We start from the raw sequence: 18,168 nt of genomic DNA on the forward strand, positions 1-18,168 counted from the left end.
AGCATTATCCTGCTTGTGTTCCACAGCACCTAATAGGCATACTCCTCTGATACTAGAGAGAATGGGTATGCATCATGACTAGTATTCACTTTGACTAGTAGACATGGATAGCTCTATCCTCCATGAACATGTCCACTCCCTTCTTAAAGTGTCCCAAGTTGGCAGTCATCACCATATCCTGGGGCAGGGAGTTCCACAGTTTAACTATGTTTTGTGTGACGAAATACTTCCTTTTATCTGTTTTGAATCTCTTACCTTCCAGCTTCAGCAGATGACCTCGCATTCAAGTATTATGAGAGAGGGAGAAAAGCTTCTCCCTGTCCACTCTCTTCATAACATGCATAATTTTATAGACCTCTATCATGTCTCCCCTTAACCACCTTCTTTCCAAGCTAAACAGCCCTAAGCATTTTAACCACTCCCCATAGCTAGCATGACAGCACAGGTTCAGACAATTAGTTAACTCGGGTTAGTTTAATTAAACCATGGTTTTACATTATGTCTGAACAGAGCCAATATTTTATGAATGCACTCCTGGGGGCATTTTAGACTGTAGCAGGAGAGGATAGGCAGAGAAGACATGCTTTGTTGAGAGGCAGGCCAAAGCCATTGTCAACTTACTGTGGCTTTGCTTACAAACAAAGATTCTTCAGATTAATAACATATGGATTTTGGAAGCAGTGCTTCAAAATTCAATAGAAAAGTTAGGATATATTAGAAATTATACTGTTCAACACATCTAGGTCATGGGGAGTTGTACCTCCCTCGCCTGTTTGACGGGCCATGTAAAAACCTTATTTCCATTTTGTGGTATTTGTAAGTTGTAAAAGTAGTCAGCTTCTCATGAAAATAAATATGCCTAACCTTGTCTTTCAGTGAAAATTAATAGCTAAGGCTACAATTCTATGTGCCCTTGGGAGTAAAACCTCTTGAACAGTGTATAATTTACTGATGATTAAGATATGCATTGGATTGGCATATGTATTAGTTGTTTTTGAGAATTACTCCCAAGCTTCTATGTGCAAGTTGAACTTGAATTAATATTGTGTTAAATCTACTTCTCTAATGGAGGGAAATGTTATTTTCACAGGAGGCGGAATGCTAGCTGGCATTATTAGCTCAGTTGCAGTAGCAGTGGTTGGAGCTGTGTCGAGCTTCATAGCTTACCAGAAGAAGAAGCTCTGCTTTAAACAAAGTGGTGAGTTTATCCTTTCTTTTCTTCCTTTCTGTTTTTGGTATCCTTGAGATGTTTCCCATGATGACTTGCTTAACCCAGCTGTTATGTGACAATTACCATATTTTTCCTTGTATAAGACAACCTTTTTTCTTAAAAATTTAGCCCCAAAATTGGGGGGTCATCTTATACACGGAGGGCCGGCGGCAACAGCCGCCTCTTTCCCTGCTCGCTTTCTTTCCTCTCCTGTCAGCTGTTGGGTGGGGAAAGAGAGCGAGCGGAAGAGTCCTGTTGCCCTGGCTGGCCAGCATCCGGCGTTCAAACCGGTTGCCCCCCAAACCAGTTGGGTGGGCGGCGACCCATTTGAACATCGGATGCCAGCCGGCCAGGGCACAGGATTCTTTTGCCCTATAAGATGCCACCATGTATAAGACGACCCCTATTTTTTCTTAATTTTAGGTTAAAAAAATAGGGGTTGTCTTATACATGGGGGCGTCTTATAGACTGAAAAATATGGTATGTAAGTGCTGTCTTGTTGTGACCAACATATGATGAGACCAGCGAGGGCTTTCAGGGCAAGTGAGAAGCAGAGGCCATTTGCCATTGCCTCCTTCTGCGGAGTCTTCCTTAGTGGTTTTCCCATCAAAATACTGACCCTGCTTAGCTTCCATGATCTGATGAGATCAGCCTATACTAGGCCGCCTTCCTTCCCTATGTGACAATGAAGGCAGGGAAATCCTACATAGAATAGCCTCCTCCTAAATACTGTATTAGGGTTGTAATTCCTAACCTAGCTGGAGGCTTACAGTTTGGTACTGTGTGTGTGTATGCATCCATGAAGCTTATATGGTAGGTGTCTTAACTCTGTTTATGTCTGCAGATCAAGAGAATGTTAATATGGAAAGCCAACAAGGAGCACAATGTGAGCCACCTGGTAAGGAAAGCGTCCATAAAAAAGAAAAACTTATTTTGATAGCTTATGATTTTCCTCAAGGAAGAATCAGGATTAGGTGTCTAGGTAGCCTTCCATAATGGCACCGTATAGGGTTAGGCCTGTTCAGCAGTAGAATTTCATTACATGTCTTCAGACCATTACGAATCTCCAGTATTTATTTTACATGCTAATAGTTTTATTATCCCTTTATAGAACATTTTGAGCTCTTAGAAGAAAGTTCAACACATACTAAACATTTCATGCTAGGAAAGTAACCATCTTAACAATAGCTTATATTTACCTTTCCCCACAGAAGTCCATAGAATTGCCTGTCTTTTATGATGAAAAAATGAAGTAGCTTCAATCAGAGACATGGCTGAGTTGAGATAAAACCTGATCTGTGTTATCATCTACTCTTGTCCCTGGAGTTCATTGATAGGTGTAGCTGATTTTGGTACCGCCTCTGCTTTCTCCCATTATAACCATATACAACATCATTGTACAACATCAAAGTGTGAATCTTTTCACACTGTACTACTTGTGCCTGGGTGCATTCTAAGGAGAAGAGACTGCTTTGGAAGCGATTGTGATGAAGGGATAAAGCGCCTAATTTTATTGATTAAAACTTGAGTCTCATTTTCTGCCATGTTTCCAAAGCAGCTTACAGCCTAAAACCAGTAATATCACCAAAAATGAAAACTACTTCAACTTTTCTGTTAAAAATCACAGTAAACATCATAAAAAGCTTATAGCTGAATCAAAATATACAAACCTTCTAGGAGCTCCTACCCTCTTGAACAAATTCTTGATACCAAAAGGACTCCATCTGTTGGTGAATAAAGGCATATATATGTTTTTGCATGAATAAGCTTTGGGCATATACAATGCACAGTACAAAATTAGTTAACTCTGAAAGTTGTCCATTTTATTTGTTCTTTTATATGTTGGTGCATGATCAAAACCACAAAGCCTGTGTAAGCAGTAATTCATAGATTACAAAAAAAAACCTTAAATAATACATTGTATTGAATAATTAGGGCAATAAATAATGGAATATCAATGTATATGATGGATATGGGTTATTAATTAATCTAAAAATTACAGGGCTGGAACAATAAAAGCTTAAATGGGAAAAATTGTATCAACTGTAGTTGCTCGTCATTGTACTGGAATGTGCTGGAAATCCGACAGCATCCCCCTCATTGTTGGACCATGGATTAGACCAATAAAACAAAGAATTGGCACAAGGGAAATGTTAACAGAATTTGGACAGAACAGAGGCTGTATAAAAGGAAGCTGGAGGCAAGAAAGATTAACTTGGCTCACGTACTGTTGTATGGAACAAAGAAGCTTCCTATAAAAGACAGAACAATGCAGAAATTTCTCCTTTTTATTTATGTTCATGATGATGGTGAAAGAGGATTTTCTTAGTTTGTTCCTTCTCCATAGTGTAGGGCAGCGTCAGCGCCTAAGAATTCTTGGGTTTAGTATGATTGGGATTCAACAGAGCCATCCTAGACACAGTTGAGATATTACATAAAAAACAATCTGTGTGCACAAAGGGAGGGGCATGATTTCCACTGTTTTCATCCCCATCGCAACAGCTTTTTAACTCTTCCCATACTGCTCATTTGGGTTGCAGCAGGCAGGCGGAGGTGGAGAAGTTGCACTTATTTGCATGGATTTAGATGGGATCCAACTCACTGGGTATATGTGTGTGTAAAGTGCCGTCAAGTTGCAGCCGACTTATGGCGACCCCTTTTGGGGTTTTCATGGCAAGAGACTAACAGGGGTGGTTTGCCAGTGCCTTCCTCTGCACAGCAACCCTGGTATTCCCATCCAAATACTGCTTAGCTTCTGAGATCTGACGAGATCAGGCTAGCCTGGGCCATCCAGGTCAGGGGCACTGGGTATAACTCTGCTTAAAAGCCAAATTAAGCAAGATACCTATGATCTGAGCTTCTGCTGGTGTTCCCCACAGAGCAAATAACTTCACCTAGTCCATTTAGCTATCTGGTATTCTAGGATTTCAGACATCTAGGGCAAGACGTTTTTATTTTTCCCAGCATACTGAGAAATAAGTTTCATTGAACTCAGCAGAACTTAAATAAACATGTTTAGAGTCAGGCTGAAGGAATTTTAACCGTATCCTGTATATTTCTGATACCTCTACTGGTATTTATATTGCTATATTTAATAATTTCTATTTCTTTCATAGTTCAGCGCACTCTTTTGGAGAAATCATAATGGAATTTAAAGAAAAGACCAGCAAAACTGGATGGAAAATATGCATGTTCACCTGACAAGTACCACAACGTGCCAACAGCGAAACATGGAGCTGTAAAAGAGACTTAAAATAATTGTGTTAAAATTTCTTTGAGAAGGAGCATGATGCTTTAATAAATCAAAATACTTGTATCATCTATGGCTAACTCTGAAGCAACAGTGTTGCTGATACTTGGCTTTAAAACGTTTTTGCCAGAAGTCTCATCTCTCATTTTGTGGTGAGAATGTTAAAGATGAGGTGATTTTGAATTGTCTTTTGATTTTTCTCCTAGCATCATTTGACAGACAAGTCATTGAGCGAAGTCTATTGAACGCAATCCTATATGGAGTTATTCCAGTCTACTTCATTGAGCTTAGGCTGGAGTAAGTCACATTGGATTGCACTGTATATGTTGCAGGGACTCCTTAGTGATGTAGTGTGCGTCTGCAGGATCCATGCACAGACACACATTGCACCCCTGGTAAAGCAGGACTCCTCTGTCAATGAAGCCTGACCCACCCAAGTGCTCTCTACCATGTTGGTGTCCTCAAGTGCATTGCTTTACTTTTCTAAGCATTGCTTTACTATGGGTATGCTTGGAAATGCCATTTGGGAATGAAAAGTAAACCTTTTCCTTGTCCCTGTTGGCCCAGAGAAACCCCACTCATTGGGAATCAACCCAACTTTGCATGGCTACATCTTGGGTTCTCTCTCTTGGTCACACTAGAGGCTGATAGAATGTTGGGAATAGGCTTTTAATTCTAGATATTTGCTCTTCAGGAAGTCAGTAAATCCCCTTCTGGTTTTAAAGCCATGGACTTTTGTCTTCCTGTACAATACACAGGAAATGGAGATATGCATTGCACATTGCCTTAATACTAGCCACTCTGAAAATATTTTTTTCTTAATAATCTTGTCTGGTATTGCCCTTAGAATGCAAAGATAATAATTGAGAATGAAATGTATATTTCTCCTCTATAATGCAGATCTTTCTCTCCCTTCCCAGCTGTACACATTGGCAGATTAAAAACAAATTGAAGACGTGCGCAGCCGCTACGCCTGAGGCTGTATCATGTGGAAATTCATTTGGTGAATGCAGTTCTTCATTGGAACTGCCTGACATCTTGTGTCTGTGCTGTAGGGTATGCCTCATTATTCACAAGATACTTGCCAACTCTATTTTGTATTTCCCCCAAATTTTATATCCTCATGACTTTTTAGTTTTATTAGCTATTTGTTCAAAGTATAATTCCTGTGCCCAGTTGCAGGTGCCTTATATGGCTCATCCTGAAGTGCTATTTAAGACAAGTAATCACTAGCAAGCAGTTGACCAGAATGAAGTGAGCGAGTGCTCCACATTGGTTTGTTTAATGGGGAGGAATACCTTGAGATGGTAACTGAGAGTAATGTAATGGACTACTTTCATTGGATGAAATCGTGTTTAAAAGTATGTCTGCTTTTGTGATCTGAAATTTAGCATTAGCTAAGCAATGCAAATTGAACAAATTCTAGAATATGATTAAGAATTTCTATATGTGCATCCTTTTGGAGAAAACCAATATTGGGTGGCAACTTTCTGTTAAAAGTAGATAGGAATAATCTACATGCAACAAATGGAATTCATTTAGAATGTTTTTTTTAAAAAAACTGGTTAAAAATCTTAGGAACCCACAATCTGGAAAAGTCTTTAAACATCTATATAACCAAAAATAATCAGGAAGAAGTCAGGGCTACACCAGCAGTACAAGCAGAAGGAATGAATCAAGGTGTTGAAAGCCTTGATTCTTTTCTTCTTCTTCCCATTTGCAATAACTCATCTGTACAGTAAACCACATACCATTTGGCAATCACATTATAAATTGAGCTAGTACCTGAGAATAATGGTGCAGAGGATTGTGGTGTTGTGACTCCATTAAAAATATTTCAGTGTGAAGCAAAGTTTACAAGCTGGCTGATAGCAAAGAACTTTTGTTTAGTGGCAATATTTTATTTTTAATTGTGAAATTCATTTTGTAAACCAAGAGCAATGCCTTAATTTTTTTTTATACTGAATACTTGAGTGCCCTTGATTCTGAAGTTGTTACCATGTCCTTGTTAAGAAGCAGAATTAGTCCAAAAGACATTCACTCACACTTTGTCATGGAAGCTATAAGAAATCCTGTGTGTAGGTGGCTAAGAATTCAGTGTGGCAGATTTCCTAATAGGTGTGCCGAGGATTTGCTAAAGTATTACAACTAGGGAGACAAGCTTTGAATCCCTACTCAGCTTTTAAAGTCACTGGATGACCTTAAGCCAATCTCTCGCTCTCATCCTAGTCTATTTCATCAGGCTGGTGTGAAGGTATAATGGGGGAAGGTGACCATGAATGCCACCCTGAATTCTTTGGAGGAAGGGCAGGTGATATATAAACTCAATGGGATTTACTTTTCCATAAACCTGCATATGGTTGGGACATCAGGCGCTAAGCTAATCACAAACATTGTCTACACTCATCCCACCAGTATTTCATGTACAGTGTTTTGTGCTAAAACAACTCATAGATTAATAGCTGTTTGGGTGGTTAAACTTTCAAGTGGGGCTGTGGATCTTTAGATTGTGAGAACCTCTGAGAACTGGTAATCAAGAAAGAATTGTGATTTTCTGTTTTCTTTTTTTAATAAACTGATATTTTAAAAACCCTTATTTTTTGTTTGTCTGAATGTTGTAATAGGGTTCTTCAACTGTAGACAATCTGGGTTGGGTGTATTAGAAAAGGATTTGGAGTACAGTCAGCAGTTTGTGAGTTATATGGGTGTGGTGGGTTGTTTTGTTTTTTAGTGGTTTCTGTGAATTCGCCGAATGCTGCCTACTACGTGATTTTAGTACTTATAGCTGGGAAGGCAAGTTCAACACGACGAAAAAAAACAAAAAAAAACAAGCCTCAAATTCTTAGGATACTGAATGTTAAATAAAAGATTTGCATATACAGTGAGGCCTAGTATGATGCCAATAACTAGAGATGAGAACACTAAAGATTTGTGGGGAGTGGCACGTATGTTAGGAAGCATTACCTCATGAGTAAGTACAGAAACAAAATCCTCAGGGCTCATAAACCATAGATTGCGATGTTTCCCATGCTCTGCCCATTAGTGTAGAGACAAGAATGAGAAACTTGGAAGTGTGAATATGGGAAGGGGACCATGACCTAATAGGCATCGCTCAAACTTGGTGGGATGACACTCACAATTGGAATATTAGTATTGAAGGGTACAACTTGTTTAAAAGGGTTAGACAAATAAGGAAGGGGGAGGAGTAGCATTATATATCAAGGATGTGTATACTTGTGATGAGATATATGAGTCTGAGCATGGAAATTCAGTCGAGAGTCTCTGGGTAAAATTAAAGGAGTAAGAAATAATAGTGATATTATGGTGGGGTTCTGCTATAGACCACCAAACCAGGTAGAAAACCCCTAGACCAGATTACTAAATTCTCAAAGAAATGGGATACCGTGGTCATGGGAGATTTCAATTACCTGGATATCTGTTGGAAGTCGAAAGGTCAAATAAATCCCTGACTTGTCTTGCTGACAACTTCATTTTCCAGAAAGAGAAGAGGGCAACGGGTGGTCTGCTATCTTGGATTTTATTCTCACAAACAGTGAAGAACTGGTTGAAAAGATGAAAGTAGTGGGCATCCTGGGCAGTAGTGACCATGTAAGTTTGGGCAAGGGAAAAGCTGCATGTAGTCAGACATATAGGCCGAAACAGTGCCAGGGTTGGGCGGCACGGGTGTGTGGCCACGGGGGCTGGAGGCTGGCTCCTGCTTGGCATGTCAGAGGGGGGTTGGGCAAGTGACCACGTGGTTGGACCTGCTCCCCAGTTATTTAGCCGGCTCAACACCCGGGCCCACCCTACACCGGAGCAGCTTTTGCCCTGCTTTTGTGGCAATTTGGGAATTGGGGCAGATCCACTTGGGGGAAGGTCATGCCTATGTGCCCTGTTTTGGGGCCCCCTATAATGGGTCTTGGGGGTGGGGGCCATGCAGCTGCATGGTCAGCTTGGGGGCTGCAGGCTGGATCTCACCACCAAGTGTCAGAGGACTCATGCACCTGCTCATGCCCGTGAAGATTCCAGGTTGCCACTCTGCAGTTTTCCCCTTGGCAGGCGGGCTGGGGCGATGATATAACATTGGATGGCAGGCAATGTATGTGTCCTGAAGCAGGCAGATAACAAGGGCCGGAGGCACAAAGTAAGGCAGTCCAAGGTCAAGCATGGTTCCATCAGAGTCCAAAGTGTCAATAAAGAAGAGGGCAGCCCAAGTTGTGATTTGGGGTCAAGATACTAGGAATCTGAAGTACAACAGAGATACGTGGCCAATACACAGGTTAGTGGTGATTAATTGATCCCACAACAGCCAATCTAATTTTCTGCATGAGTAGGCCCATGTCTCACTGGGATAGCAGAGCCAGCTGTTGTTAATTAGGCTGTTCTGGAATCCCAAGCCAGGCGGTATGCATCAGCCTTGCACTGCCTCATTGCTGCTGTCTGGGAGTGATCTATGCTGAGCTTGCAACCAGGCACTCTGTCGTCTTTCTTGCATCTCAAATCAAAGCTGTCTTCTCTTGCTCCAGAGACTTTGTTGAGCCCTCTGGCGATGCTGATTGGTGCTGCGTTTCAAGCACAGCTGGAGCCCTTGAGCTGAAAGACTGCTGTCACATTGAGACCTCTTCTGTATGTGGCTGTTCCTCTGTTCTTAAACTGACTCCCTCTATTTCCTCTTTGTCTGAGGAGGTCTCAGCAGGCTGACCCATGACAGTGTGGTTCCCCCCACCCCCGGGCTCGCTCTCCTTCCTTGCCCCTTGGTCTGCAATGATACTTGCATCAAGATAAAGGTTAACCCCACAGTCATGTCCCTCAGTCAAGGTGTGAGGAGAGAAAAGAGGTCTCGTTAGACCTCAGTAACCACCCCATGAGAAGCAAGGCTTGTCTCTCCTTCAGGGCCCAAGCAGACATTGCAACAGTGGAGTTCCTGATCTGCTTTGTGAATGTCTTTCTCCATATCTGACAAAGTAAGCTTTGATTCACTAAAGCTTATACCCGTGTAAGTTTTGTTGGTCTTAAAAGACGCTGCGTGTGTGTTAAGTGCCATCAAGTCGCTTCCGACTCATGGTGACCCTTTGAATGAAAGTCCTCCAAAATGTCCTATCTTTGACAGCCTTGTTCAGATCTTGCAAATCGAAGGCTGTGGCTTCTTTGATTGAGTCAATCCATAACACCTTCTGGATGTACCATGGTGTGTGTGTGTTAAGTGCCGTCAAGTCGCTTCCGACTCATGGCGACCCTAAGAATAAAAGTCCTCCAAAATGTCCTATCTTTGACAGCCTTGCTCAGATCTTGCAAATTGAAGGCTGTGGCTTCCTTTATTGAGTCACTCCATCTCTTGTTGGGTCTTCCTCTTTTCCTCTTAAAGACGCTGCCGGACTCAAATTTTGTTCTACAGACTAACACAATGGAAAACTTTCTCCCTCAGCAGCTCTGGGGCAACTGTCCTTGCTTTACAGTTGGATGCCACAGGGTCATGAGAGGGGGGGGAAAGGGCCTATTCCAGAATACAACTTTTTTCATCCTCAGGTGCAGTCTCATTCACTCCTACAAGATGTTTATGTCTCAGAAGCTTTATCAGTTCAAGTTGAAAGAAACTCCTGAGGAGACACTGCCTCGGCTTACTCAGGGAACATTCCCTTTCCACTTTGCAATGCAGTAGCTCACATGAATTGCACAAAAAAAAATCTACTTTCTCTTTCTCTAGATGGCAGCATTTTCAGACCTTCCATTTAAAAAGGTATCACTGATTAATGAGGCCTCCTAATACAGAAACCTACTGACCTAGAGAAAAGTTAACAGTTTACAAGCATTTGATTTAACTCTGGAATTTTTTAAAAGTTGGTTTAAATTGCATTGCACCACCTATAGCTCTCCACGGAGGGCCAGTTTGGCAGTCGTTGACAAGCAGTCTGCACAAAGGTTAGGCACCCATTCTGTCTTTTCTGTGCCTTAGGTTTTTTTAATCCCAGACAGAAATCCAATAAAAACTCCACAACAGGTCCTTAGCCTCCAACCAGTAAAGATGTGAACAATATAGCTCCCAAGCAGCTTTACATCACACGGGTGGAAAACAAAAATCTGTTTTGCAATAATGTGAAGCAAGTTTATGCCACACCCGACTTGACTTGGTAGTCATATGATAATTATTTTGAAAGGCTGCTGGGGAAGGCAAGTGAGCTGGAAGAAGGGTTGGATGGTGGCTGTTTTTTTCTGGCTGTGATACAAGCAGTTTTGCCCTCCCCTTTTCTTAACCTACATACCTCTTGCTGATAGGTTAATAAGGAGTATGTGGATATGTGGGTGTTTTGTGACCGAGCCAAAAGCCTGTCTCGTGCAATTTGTGTCTGGATTTTGACTTTCCAAACCTTTTCTTGTTTGGACGATATGGATTTTTCAGACAAACGCAGAATGGGAGTAGCACGTGGTTGAATGGGAAATTATATCGTTACCTGCTTAGTCGTTTTATTGAAATTAACACTTTGGAAAGAACCAGCAGGGCTTTAACACCTTTGTCAGACAAAGCCTCCGAGAGAGTGGAAGAGGAGATCATGGGGAAGTTAACAGTGGCCCTTTTGTGTGCGGGTTGTTTTCTGCTCCACGCGTCAGGTAAGAAGCTATTGAACACTGTTCAAGTTGGGCTGCGGGGCTAAACTAAAACGTTTAATCCTATTGTAATGGTTTTTTTTAAAAAATTGTGTTCCTGTTTTCAGAGTTTTAATTCTAAAATGAAAGGTAGCTGACTCAGACTTAATACAAAGCCTGTCTAGATATGTGTGGGCAGGCTGATGTTACTCAGTACTGAAATGCGCTCTATATGGTCAGAGATACTCTGTTGTTCATGCATTCCAGGACTAATCTTGGCATTTATTATTATTACTATTTATTTACAAAATGTATGTCCCACTTTTCCACCAGATCAGGGCCACCAAGGCTGCTAGCTACTAAAAACACAACATTATAAATACAGTTCGTAAAGCTAGTAAAGAAGAAAGATGCCTTTGAGTCACACAACCAAGTCATGGTGACCTCATCCATGGGTTCCAGGCAAGAGAGGAGCGGGGAAGGGGGGGTTGCCATTGCCTTCCTCCAAATAGCAACTCCAGCTTTCTTAAAAAATGTAATCCACAAACTTCTTGTCAAATAAGTAAAGCCTTATGGAGGGGGGGGGCAGCTTGAATTTTAAATCAAAACAATACAGTTCAGGTAAGTTAAAAGAATATGGTGGGTTTTAGTTAGATTTTAATGTGGTAGGTGTGTATACCTTGCTCTGTTCTCTAAAATAGTAAAATAAGTAACAAAAATTGGAGTTCTACAAAAAGGAGACTTATCCAGGACAGTACGTTCCAGGCATCGGTACAGCTGTTCCATTACCAGGTATAGAAGCAGAAGGAACCCTGGGGGTCTGCTCTAGCCTGCTAAAGGTACTCCATACATTCATTGGGTTCTGAATTGCTTTCTGTACAACCGGCTACTTTATTTAATTACCCAGCTTTTTCACATGGGTTATACAGTTTTTGCGTAGTTTGTTGGATTTGGGTTAGTACTACAAATACTATTTTTCTTACTTGCTGTTTTGGCTGAAACCAGCTGTATACAATGAAACCAAATACTTGTCATTTTTTTTCCAGTAGATAAAAAGGAATCTTAATGCGTTCGTTGATTTCATAAGTAAAATGGTGAAACAACATCCAGGTACTTAAAGAAACCAAGAAGAAATTCTACTGTTCTTTAATGGAAAACACTAGTAAAATACTGCCAATATGCACTAATGTGTATCACTTTTGCAAGGAACAGGTATAAAACTTGCTACTCTGTATACAAGACTGCCTGTGTATTTGGAAATTAGGTGCCTCAAAGATAATACTGCATAAAGAGGCAACTCCCAGTATGTTTTCCCAAACAAGAAATTCCACATACCAGGTTTAATGAGACTGTGTGGATTATCCCTCTTTGCCAGACTTGAATAAGCACTCTTCTTTGTGCTACACACTGTCAGTCGTTTAGTGAATTCTTGATATGAGAAACTGCCAAGTTTGACTGGATCACATGTTTTGTCAAATATTACAACTAGGAAAACTTTTTGAAAGTAATATTATTTATAGGCATTAAATCCATCTAAAAATCTATGAAAAAAAAAGCCATCTAAGAACCTAAAACGAGATATCATAGCGCCAAACCAGAACTATAGCCTTGGAAGATTCATCATTGTCTTCCATTCCTGTCATCACAACTTTAATTCATTCAGACCCGAGTTTAGTGTAGGTAACAACCTGATGCCAAAAAGTCAGACCTCTTGCAACTCCACTATAGTTTCAAGCATCTGAAATATTCTGTTCAGGCCATTCTCTGGCAAATGCTTAACAATGTCTGAGGGACGCATGCCTGATCCTTTCTCCCTAGTCACAAAGTCTTTGAGTCATGTACCATATCGCCCTAAGGGATGTTCCTGCCCTAGTTCTCTGAAGTCACACTAGCCCTATGGTTCTGGTCTGAGACATCAGTTTAGTGATGAAAGGAACATTCCTTTTACCATTGAACTGATGCCTCAGGGTGGTCACCAAATTTAGAGCTTGTAACTGAAATGCTTTGAACACACTGCAATCGACATAGGAGGAGATGCCTGCTATTGGTACTGATCAGTTCTGCTACCCCAGGAAGAATAGTTTATATAAACATTCTTCAAAAGATCTGTGTTGGAGGGACCATTTAAAGGATACTCATTGATCTAATCCCTTATTCATATTTTGGGTTAAGTTTTATATTAGGTATTGATTTTATAATGCTGGATATGAAAAGAACAGACAAATTAAAATAATATTGGGATTAGTCCCGTTAGCAAAAGATTATACAATTTAATTTTAGACGGAAGAGGGAGAGGGGGAAGTCATTTGATTGTTAAACTAGAAAAATATTTTCTCTCTCTCTTTATTATTGTTATTATATTGTTTTTATGGATATATTAAATGAAGAAAAATAAAAAAAATATTAAAAAAAAGATCTGTGTTGGCCAATGGGTGAGTTATCAGCACCCACTAAAAATGGCAGGTGCATAGAACAGCCTCTTGTTTAAGATGAAAATGCTTTCCGGAGGAGTGCTTCAAGGGAAAATAACAGGAGCACTTAAGTGGGCCTGCCTGACACATTCTCTAAAACTGGCGTAACGGCTTTCCTTTCTGGTTTCCCTTTGACTATGTAGAAGAACTGAATAATGATCTGTTCTTTAGTGCTTCAAGCTTTCCCGGTTTGCCATTAGAAAGCAACCCCACCCTACCAGATTTCCAGGACAATTGCTCTTAAGAAAACAATTTAAACTATCAATATGATTCTCAACATGATCCCTTCTGTGGACACTTAAAACCAGAGACTGAAGCCATGAACATACAAGACAGATCTTTCTATGAAATTGAAAAAAGCCCTGAGTTCACGGAAAAATCTAAATATTATTTTTTTTAAGTACATTTGAGGCTAGCCCCCTCTTCACATCCTTGAAGCAGTTCCTGTATCTTTAAGAAAGGAGATCTCAGTGGCTGTTGTGGGGGTTGCTAGGCAGCTACAGCAATATTGCCAGCCTACAAGACTTTTTTTCCCTGTCAGTTAAAGGCAGGGGGAGGCCCCTTTCCAGGGCTATTTTGATCGCTGTCTACTCCTGCTTCCTACCCTAGAGGGAGGACACATCAGCCCTGACCAGCAACCACAAGCAACTTTCTACCATGCAATTTGTATGACTCACCCAGGTGCAGTGGCAGCTACCAGACAACTTGATGCCGCACAACTTACCTGGGTTCAGTGGCAGCCGCCACGCAACCTGCAAGACTTGGCTAGACCGGACAGCAGCCACCACACAACTCACCTAAAAAACGTGCTACCACGTGACTTCAGCAACTTGGGTAGAATTTTTGCAGGGAAAGGCAATATTGGCAATATTGTTTTCGTTGCCTAGCGACAGCCACTGGGGCATCATTTCTTAAAACTACAGGTACTGCTTCTATTATTGGGGTGGGGGGGTTAACACCCAAGAGTGTTGTTTTTAGATTTCAGAATTTTTCTGCAAAGCTAGAGCTTTTCTCAGGTTTGTAGAAAGACTGGCCTTGTCTGTTCATGGCTCCAATTTGGAGTCCACCCTCCAAAACAGCCATTGTCTCCAGTGGAATTTATATCTATCGTCTGGAGATTGGTTGGAATCAGCTGTAATTGTATGAGATCACCAGGCCCCACCTGGAGATAGGCAACCTCACCACCAACAAACTGTGCACTAGTACTAGGATTACAGAATTACAGAAAAATGCAAACAACAAACAAAGGCTATTCTAGTTTATTTACTTTAGAATTAGCAGATTAATTTCTATCCACCCACCCCAAACCCCATATCTGCAGTTCCAGCCTGTATAACAGTGATGGCAAACCTTTTAGAGACCGAGTGCCCAAACTGCAACCCAAAACACACTTATATATCGCAAAGTGCCAACACGGCAATTTAACCTGAATACTGAGGGTTTAGTTTAGAAAAAACAACACATACATTAACATCTTTTGCCCTAAAAGAAAAACACAATAAGAGCTTTCAATGATACAAACAACTTTTTATTGAAAAGTAAAAGTTTGCATTTGGCATGCTTTTGAACAGCTGGGCGGCGGGAAGTCCAGGGAAGGCAGACGCGACAGCTGCTCAACTTACCCGCGCATGCCCACAGAGAGGGCTCAGTGTGCCAAGTCCAGCATGCGTGCCATAGGTTCGCCAACACGGCCATAGAGTCCAATTGCCAAAGCAGCCATTTCCTCCAGGGGAACTGATCTCTATCGGTAGGCGATCAGTTGTAATAGCAGGAGATCTCCAGCTAATACCTGGAGGCTGGAGAAAGAAGGCACTAGGTACTTATACGGGAATCAGGAACAAGATAAAGTACCAAACAACGACTAGAATGCAAACACAGATTTAGTGCAAATTTCGTGCAAGTAAGACATCAGTGCAGAAAGTGGAACAATGACAAACATCACAATACAATTCTAGAATATATTGCTCCCAACGGAGTCTTCAATGAGAACGTCTAGTACTCTTTGCAATGGTCCCAAGGACTTCATATAAGAAGCAAAAAGCAGAACAGGTCAGATCGTGGTCGAAACGCAGTCCGGATTAACTTTGACGTTTTCACCACCACGAAGGCGGCTTCATCAGCAACTCTGTTCGAAGAGAGAGCTTGGTCTTGGCTTAGCTTGGATGCTGGCTGGAACCACTGTTTACATGATTATCCAGAAAGGACTGGAGAACCAGAAGAATTACCTTTTGGACTAAGCAAGGCAAGGAACTCTACTTCAAGGCTGAGCTGCTGAAGAGAGCTGGCTGGAAACTGTCAAGCTGGAAGTTATCCTCAGGATTGATGGAGTTTTATTTAGGAGCCTTGTCTCCTGATACCGAACAGAGTTGCTGATGAAGCCGCCTTCGTGGTGGTGAAAACGTCAAAGTTAATCCGGACTGCGTTTCGACCACGATCTGACCTGTTCTGCTTTTTGCTTCTTATATGAAGTCCTTGGGACCATTGCAAAGAGTACTAGACGTTCTCATTGAAGACTCCGTTGGGAGCAATATATTCTAGAATTGTATTGTGATGTTTGTCATTGTTCCACTTTCTGCACTGATGTCTTACTTGCACGAAATTTGCACTAAATCTGTGTTTGCATTCTAGTCATTGTTTGGTACTTTATCTTGTTCCTAATACCTGGAGGCTGGCAACCCAATCTGGGAGATGCATATCCAAATCCCCACTCTGCCATGGAAGCTTGACCAGTGACCATTCCTCACTCTCTCTCAGTCTAATCTACCTCACAAGATTGTTGTGAGAATAAAGCAAAGGAGAGGAAAATGATAAAAGCTGCATTGGGTCCCCATTGGGATAAAAATAATAAGTAAAGCTGAAGACTGGGAGGGCAGATTAAACAAGGTGGGTGGGTGGGTGGGAAGGAGAGAAGGAAGCAGGGAAAGGGGAGAGTTTATGGGGATTGCCAGGATAAAAAAAAGAGGAAATAGTGTGGGGAAAGCATAGAGGGGGAAATGAACTGGCCCCCACAAGTCTCAGCTTGTTTATAACTTTTTCAGAGCATCCTCGTACCAGTCAAGGTTAACTCTCACTGTAACAAAGCTATACAGTACAAATATAAGTAACACACAATTATTTCAACTGTATAAAGGGATTCCCTAGGGAACTGTTTTTAATAGGAAAAAAGGTTCTGTTTACTGATCTGTTTGCAGTTCCTATTATTAGTCACGTCTTCAGATATCATCTGCTTCCTCTAGTGCAGGGGTGGGGAACCTTTTTATCCCCCGCGGGCCATTTGGATATTTATAACATCATTCGTGGGCCATACAAAATTATCAACTTAAAAATTAGCCGACCAAGCCCCAAGCAGGCAGCTGCCCCACATGACCCCCCCCCCCGGCATGGGCAAGCAGGCAGGCATCCAACCGGTGGTGCACTTGCCCACCTAGTAGCACAGGATGGTCTGTTGCACCAGCTGGGCATAGCCGTCCAGCCACACGTCAGAGTTGCTCCTGCTTCGCATGGTCGGGGCCGGATTCTACAGCCAGCTCCTGCTACCTCCGCCTGCAGGGATGAAATGAGGACACACTGGCTAAGAACGCCCCCCCCCCGTGTATTCTGGCCCTGCCCCCTTTAACTCCTCCGTTGTCACCACTTCTGCCCTCAGCCCTCTTGTAGTACAGAGGGAATACGTTTCTCCATGGCCAGGGTGGGAAAGGGTTAACACAGTTTCTTGGGCAGTCCTAGCAGCTCCATAGCTAACGACTCTTCTGCAAGGGTAAAAAAAGGTTTCTTCTCACGGCAAAACAAACTCACATCCGCCTTGAACAGAGGCTATTCCTGTCTGCGGGAGGGGGCGGATCACCAGTCTTGGATCCTTCTGAGGTAGAGATCTGCCAGGACCCACGAAGGGCCAGACCAAAAGTCTTCGTGGGCCTTAAACAGCCCCCAGGCCTGACATTCCCCACCCCTGATGTAGAGCATTGCTACATGAATTGCCACCACAGTGTGAACATATTACCATGAGTCATCACTGGGAAGATCCAGGATTGACAGCTTCCACGTGAAGGTGTATCTGTGCATTCCTAAGCAAAGTTACTTCCTTCTAAATCCATGGGAGTCAATATAAGGTGTAACTCTGATTAGGATTGCACTATAAATCTTTTAAGAAAGTACAGCTAAGTATAGAACATTTATCGCACATAGTGACAGCAGCATGTTTATCAGACCTGATGAATGCTACAATGCAACCTTTTAGTGATAAAACCTTCACCAGACGTTTTCCCATCACAATACCCAACTGACAACTTGCCAGGAAATATGCTATATTTGAGGCAGTTGAGCCACTTGATTGTAAATTGAAATAATAGAACATTTAGAATCTCATTCATAAACCACACTAAAAAGGTAAAAAGGTAAAGGTCCCCTGTGCAAGCACCAGGTCATTCCTGACCCATGGGGTGATGTCACATCCCAACATTTACTAGGCAGACTTTGTTTACGGGGTACACATGAACACATGAAGCTGCCTTATACTGAATCAGACCCTTGGTCCATCAAAGTCAGTATTGTCTACTCAGACCACCGGCAGCAGCTCTCCAGGGTCTCAGGCAGGGTAGTTTGCCTGTGCCTTCCCAGTCATCTTCCCTTTACCCCCAGCAAGCTGGGTACTCATT

At 41.9% G+C, this 18,168-nt stretch overlaps 1 protein-coding gene across 1 annotated transcript in view; it reads left to right on the forward strand.

Moving 5' to 3' along the window:
* The window catches only part of LOC130488506 (CD99 antigen-like), a 28,076-nt gene extending 23,610 nt beyond the window's left edge, over positions 1-4,466 (forward strand). The window contains 3 exon segments of the mRNA XM_056862177.1: positions 1,091-1,198; positions 2,055-2,108; positions 4,327-4,466. Of these exon segments, the coding sequence (XP_056718155.1) occupies positions 1,091-1,198; positions 2,055-2,108; positions 4,327-4,355 (191 nt within the window). The 3' untranslated portion in view covers positions 4,356-4,466.
* Positions 4,467-18,168: the final 13,702 nt, after the last annotated feature.

Source organism: Euleptes europaea, chromosome 16 (genome assembly GCF_029931775.1).
Source record: "Euleptes europaea isolate rEulEur1 chromosome 16, rEulEur1.hap1, whole genome shotgun sequence".
Lineage (NCBI taxonomy): Eukaryota > Metazoa > Chordata > Lepidosauria > Squamata > Sphaerodactylidae > Euleptes > Euleptes europaea.